This window comes from Centruroides sculpturatus, unplaced genomic scaffold (genome assembly GCF_000671375.1).
Source record: "Centruroides sculpturatus isolate CEXI.00-Female unplaced genomic scaffold, Cexi_2.0 scaffold354, whole genome shotgun sequence".
NCBI classification, from domain to species: domain Eukaryota; kingdom Metazoa; phylum Arthropoda; class Arachnida; order Scorpiones; family Buthidae; genus Centruroides; species Centruroides sculpturatus.
In genome coordinates, this window is record NW_019384699.1 from 544,760 (window position 1) to 551,146 (window position 6,387).

Below are 6,387 nucleotides of genomic sequence, written 5' to 3' on the forward strand. Positions count from 1 at the left end.
TTTTTTACAACATTAAAAGATTTAAATAAAAATTATCAAAACAAATTTTACCTTATTCATTTGATATATTATTACATTTGTAAATATAATAAAAAAATTGTTATAAATATTCCTAGTTTCACATTATCTTGATATACATATATTGGAATTGCGCTAAAAAGACAAATTCAGACGAAAAGAATAAAAATTACGACTTTCTCGCACACACTTGAATCTTGGGTTAAGAGTTCCTTGGCAGTTTAAGGCACGATTGTAGTAGAGGAAATAAACATTTTACCCTATTCGTTTACATTATTTTGATTAAGTAGTGGAACAAATTTTTATTTGCTGATAGAAAACTTCCGCAATATATTTATAAATAGCTACCCAAACTGTTAAGTACAATAAGTTTTTAAATATTTACAAATGAATCTGGGATGAGAGAACGAAATTGTAACTATACATTAAACGAGTATTTAGATTACTTGCAGGCCTGACATTTTGATTTAAAGCTTTTTAAAATTACGTTAACGTAATTTTTTTGTAACGTTTTCTTCCGATATTTGCAAAAATGTATTAAAAAATGAGCTGCTACATGTGTATTTATTTATATATAAACCCTGAATTACACGTAGTGACTAGAGACTGTATGCCGGGCTAATATTTTTGGAATTAATAGATAATACCTTGTATATACATACATAAATAATAAACTTTTAAGTGGAATTATATAAATAAATTTTAAAAAAGAGTGAATATTCATCTGTTAAAATTCCTAAAACAAAACTCGGAAAATAAATATTGTCAAAGATCAGTATTGCCGATTCTCGACTTTCTTTGGTTAAATTTACGACTCTTCTCAAAGCCAGCAGTTTTCTCTTTTTTCTCATTGTAACATAAGTTGTGTTATGTTCTTTTGTANTCAAATAAATTAAAACAATAACGATATAAATAATATAATAAAATAAATAAAAATAAAAATGCATCCAAGTATAAGGGTAGGTTCTGACTAAGAGTTTTTATATTTTAATTTTTGTGTTACGTAGAATTTCCATGCAGACCCTAGTCCATCCGCATTCCTGGTATTAATACAACCATCATTTAATTTACTTTCATAAATTTCAATTTCTTCTTTGTGCAATGCTAATGATGGGGGAACGCATGGTCCTGAGGATAGTTGCCTTTTTCCATTTAACACTGAACAAAGAAAAAATTGTAACAGGCTTCGAGGTATGTAATTGAACGAATTCAAGTTAAAAATTTAAACATTTAACCAAATTGTGATGTGTTGTACCTTGAAATATATCATGTGACTCTTACATTAAAATTTACATAAATCTATGAGTTTATTAACCCCTAAAATTGCATGAAGTTATAAATAATTGAAATGACAAGGCAGACACAAAATGTAACACCTCAACTTAAAGGAGTAACAGAGATTAACACACTTCTTGTCATGGTATCTCATAACACAACCTCCATGCAAAGGATGTCAGAACTTTCTCTTTTAGTGACGACATATATTTCTAGTTCTTCCATTTACTTCAATTGATGCAGGTTCCATATTGATCTGATAATCTTAGCAGAGATCCTTTAGTGTTAAGCATAAATTTTTCTGAAGGAGGTTAAATCTTACAACACACCAATAATTGACAATTCAGATTAGTTCAATTCAGACAAGTAAGATTTGTTCCCTTCAGCAAAATTTATGCTTATCACTAAAGGATCTATTAAGAGAATGAGTAACAAGTTAATGTAGATCTAACCAATACAGATTTTCTCTAGTTTCTATATAAGTCACATGTAAATTAGATTTATAAATAGCCCTATAAAATTACAGAATGATCTTTTATACTCTCAAATAAGCACACTAATGCAACAACACAGGTAGGTGTTATTTAGCATTTTGTCCACATAAAATCATCAGTATGTCAAATCTCAAATCAATAACATGGAATGTACAGACAGTGAGTGCAGTATTGCCGATTCTCGACTTTCTTTGGTTAAATTTACGACTCTTCTCAAAGCCAGCAGTTTTCTCTTTTTTCTCATTGTAACATAAGTTGTGTTATGTTCTTTTGTAAGATGGTGTCCCTGACGGCGTTAAATACGACTTTTATGTTTTCCGTATCCACTGCAGTTGTGTAATGATGGAACAATGGCTTCTTTTTATCCCTTCGAACGTCATCAAACAAATCCAAGATGAACTTTTGTACGTCATCGATGCTAAATGGATCCCCTCGGAATTGCGGAAAATATTCAGAGATATTTGCACTTCTTCTTTCGATCTTCTCTTTTAACAGATCGGTTTTGTTGAGGAACAAAATAAAAGACACTTCACTGAAGCATCTGTTGTTAATGATCGTATCGAAAATCCTTAAGGATTCAAGTAGTCGATTGGTGCATCGGTCCTCTAACAACACCTGATCAAATTCACTGGAGGATACAAGAAAGAGAATGGAAGTGACGCTGTCGAAGCACTGAAACCNTTCTATTATACCCAAATTGTTTATATGAATTCGACAACTTTAATATCATCATTATCTATCAAGAATGAAACCAAAGTAGATCTTAATAAATAATGTTTCAAAATTGTTTCTTTTCCCTACCACTAACAAGATGTTTAAATTACTATATAAGAAGGAAAGGTGAGCGACCCTACACACTACAACCCATCCAAATTCCTTTTGAAATTTTCCTAGAATTCGTCACATGGCGCAACGTGTAGTCTTATTTCCCTATTGAAGTACAGTCGTCTAAGCAAGGTCTATAAACATTAGGTCAGGACACCAATGTTCCTTATGGAATCGCAATTTTTGATTCCTTAGTTCTATGGCTATGGTATAAATTTCTCATCACACTTTCTGATTATAACAGTTGGCTTCCCGACATACTATACAATGCCATCTACTGGCACAAATGCAAAGTACTACATTTTGAAATACTTGTACTGTAAGACTATCTCATTTGGGCCACCCACATAAGTTACTATAATGATTAATTGGAAATATTCTTATTGTTGATAGTTTGTTTGTTTAAATTGTAGAAAAACAATCTGTATGAATTTTTGAAAAGTCAGAGCACTTTGTGCCTTTGGGTAGAATATCCGAGGAGACGTACTGGTACCACGTATTACTAGAATTATCTTGGGTATGAAAATTTCTAGTGTTCGGCACTGCTCGTCACAATTCAAAAGTACTCTAACACTTATTTCTAATTTCATTTCTATTTTTTTCCTGTAATCTCGCTTTATCACAGCATATTTTCTCATTACATAACGAATAAGTATCACATTCACCTGTAAAGAAAGAAAAACAACTTAAAAGTATTCCAGTTATTTTCAAAAGACACCTGAATTTATTCAACTTTTAAGAAAAATTTAAAATAGTAACAAATACTTTTTTACAACATTAAAAGATTTAAATAAAAATTATCAAAACAAATTTTACCTTATTCATTTGATATATTATTACATTTGTAAATATAATAAAAAAATTGTTATAAATATTCCTAGTTTCACATTATCTTGATATACATATATTGGAATTGCGCTAAAAAGACAAATTCAGACGAAAAGAATAAAAATTACGACTTTCTCGCACACACTTGAATCTTGGGTTAAGAGTTCCTTGGCAGTTTAAGGCACGATTGTAGTAGAGGAAATAAACATTTTACCCTATTCGTTTACATTATTTTGATTAAGTAGTGGAACAAATTTTTATTTGCTGATAGAAAACTTCCGCAATATATTTATAAATAGCTACCCAAACTGTTAAGTACAATAAGTTTTTAAATATTTACAAATGAATCTGGGATGAGAGAACGAAATTGTAACTATACATTAAACGAGTATTTAGATTACTTGCAGGCCTGACATTTTGATTTAAAGCTTTTTAAAATTACGTTAACGTAATTTTTTTGTAACGTTTTCTTCCGATATTTGCAAAAATGTATTAAAAAATGAGCTGCTACATGTGTATTTATTTATATATAAACCCTGAATTACACGTAGTGACTAGAGACTGTATGCCGGGCTAATATTTTTGGAATTAATAGATAATACCTTGTATATACATACATAAATAATAAACTTTTAAGTGGAATTATATAAATAAATTTTAAAAAAGAGTGGATATTCATCTGTTAAAATTCCTAAAACAAAACTCGGAAAATAAATATTGTCAAAGATCAGTATTGCCGATTCTCGACTTTCTTTGGTTAAATTTACGACTCTTCTCAAAGCCAGCAGTTTTCTCTTTTTTCTCATTGTAACATAAGTTGTGTTATGTTCTTTTGTAAGATGGTGTCCCTGACGGCGTTAAATACGACTTTTATGTTTTCCGTATCCACTGCAGTTGTGTAATGATGGAACAATGGCTTCTTTTTATCCCTTCGAACGTCATCAAACAAATCCAAGATGAACTTTTGTACGTCATCGATGCTAAATGGATCCCCTCGGAATTGCGGAAAATATTCAGAGATATTTGCACTTCTTCTTTCGATCTTCTCTTTTAACAGATCGGTTTTGTTGAGGAACAAAATAAAAGACACTTCACTGAAGCATCTGTTGTTAATGATCGTATCGAAAATCCTTAAGGATTCAAGTAGTCGATTGGTGCATCGGTCCTCTAACAACACCTGATCAAATTCACTGGAGGATACAAGAAAGAGAATGGAAGTGACGCTGTCAAAGCACTGAAACCATTTTTGTCTCTGCGATCTTTGTCCTCCCACATCGACGAAATGAAATGGAATACCGTTAACGGGAATGGTGAACTCGGTAATCCCTTTGGTTGCCTTCCTTGCATGCAGAATATCTCGATTAGATGGTATGTAATCCTAAAAACAGAATATAATTAGTAATATGAAATATTATTTATAGATTTAAAATTATTTCTAAATAACATAAATTTTGAGTTTAAATTTTAGAATTAAAATACAATATTCTTAAATATAAATTCAAAAATAAAAGCAATGGAATCAGTATTGAACTTCATTAAAATGTTAACAGTCTAGAGATATTTTATTTTTAAATTTAACATTTTAACAATATTCTTATTGTTAAAATGTTAAATCTAAAAATAAAATCTCTCTAGATAAGAGTAATAGATAAGGTATTATCATTGTATTCAACACTGTTAAATCTATGAAACAGTTTTAATATATACATATATGTTTTAATGCTTAGTAATATTACATAGGATTACAAATAGGATTGCCGATTAAATTACATTTTTCTTCCTGTTTTCGAAATTTCAATTAAATTAATCAATTAAATATATCATTATTGTAATTTCTCCTTAGTCAATGATCTGACATTGGCAACCAGAATATTTACATAAAATAAGAATACAGATCAGAAAATTGATAATTTATTATTTTGATGAAACCGGAATTAATTCAAGCAATAGAAAGCAAACTGTTTGGAAAGACACTACTGTTATTCCTAGTCATAATGCAATTCTTTTGGGCAATTTACAGATTTAAAAAATTCTTCAGAAAAAAGCCCTATTGTAAGTTGCATTGAAAGTTTGTACATTTGTCCATGCTGCTTTCAAATCAATGTACAAGATTATTACATAGAAGTGGATGGTGAGACGTTCAAAAACATGGTTTGAGAAAATTATTCCTAATTGGATAAAGCAAACATTATTGTAATTGATAATGCTCCATATTCTATTAAATTAGAAAAAATTCCAAAACAAGAAATAATTAAATGGTTACAAAGTAAGATATTACTTCTGATGTATAAATGTTAAAATTGAATATTTAAATCTTGTAAAAAGGATTAAGCATAAATATAAGAAATACAAAATAAATGAAATTGCTTTGTTTTTGAGTTTACCAGTGTTAGATTTCAGTAAGAAAGTGGCAATCATAAATCAGATAAAATTAACATGGGCAAGCGTGAAAAACTACACTGCAAGCAAAGATACAACACTGGATTATGTGACTCTAGAAAGTTATTTGACCAACAAATGAAGAATGTTTGCAAAAATGTATTGCACATATACAACAGGAAGGAAAACATATGTAGCAATTAGATGGAATAACTGAACAAATAATAAATAAAAATAATGGATAGCTTTGTAATTTTGTTGGAAAAATCTACCAGTAGCAATGAAGATTTCCAAAACAATGTCTAAGTTTAGAATATTATTTAAACCCGTTGTAAATAATATAAATATTCAATTTTTTTTTTTAAATAAAATATAAAATTCATCTGGATACGAGTCCAAGTTTACTTGCCATGTCTAATCACCAGGAACAACTATTTCCATTGCAGAGACAACCTTTCTTTAGAGGCTATGCCTCTGCACGAATATGTAAAACAGTTTAAAATGTCCACAGGTGACAATCCCAACACAATTAAAAATATAATATTTGTTTGTAGAAATGGGCTGGCAG

The 6,387-nt window shown here is 29.7% G+C and overlaps 1 protein-coding gene across 2 annotated transcripts in view; it reads right to left on the reverse strand.

The window, feature by feature from the left end:
• Positions 1-6,387, reverse strand: part of LOC111627514 (guanine nucleotide-binding protein subunit alpha-13-like) — a 14,866-nt gene continuing 8,479 nt past the window's right edge. The window contains exons 3-4 of one of the 2 annotated variants that reach the window (XM_023371103.1): positions 4,267-4,818; positions 1-889 (exon numbers count right to left, since the gene is read on the reverse strand). In XM_023371103.1, coding sequence (XP_023226871.1) covers positions 866-889; positions 4,267-4,818 — 576 coding nt within the window. In that variant the 3' untranslated portion in view covers positions 1-865. Of the gene's footprint in view, positions 890-1,962; positions 2,468-4,266; positions 4,819-6,387 lie in introns of those variants that run through there. The other variant, XM_023371104.1, reaches the window with a different exon arrangement.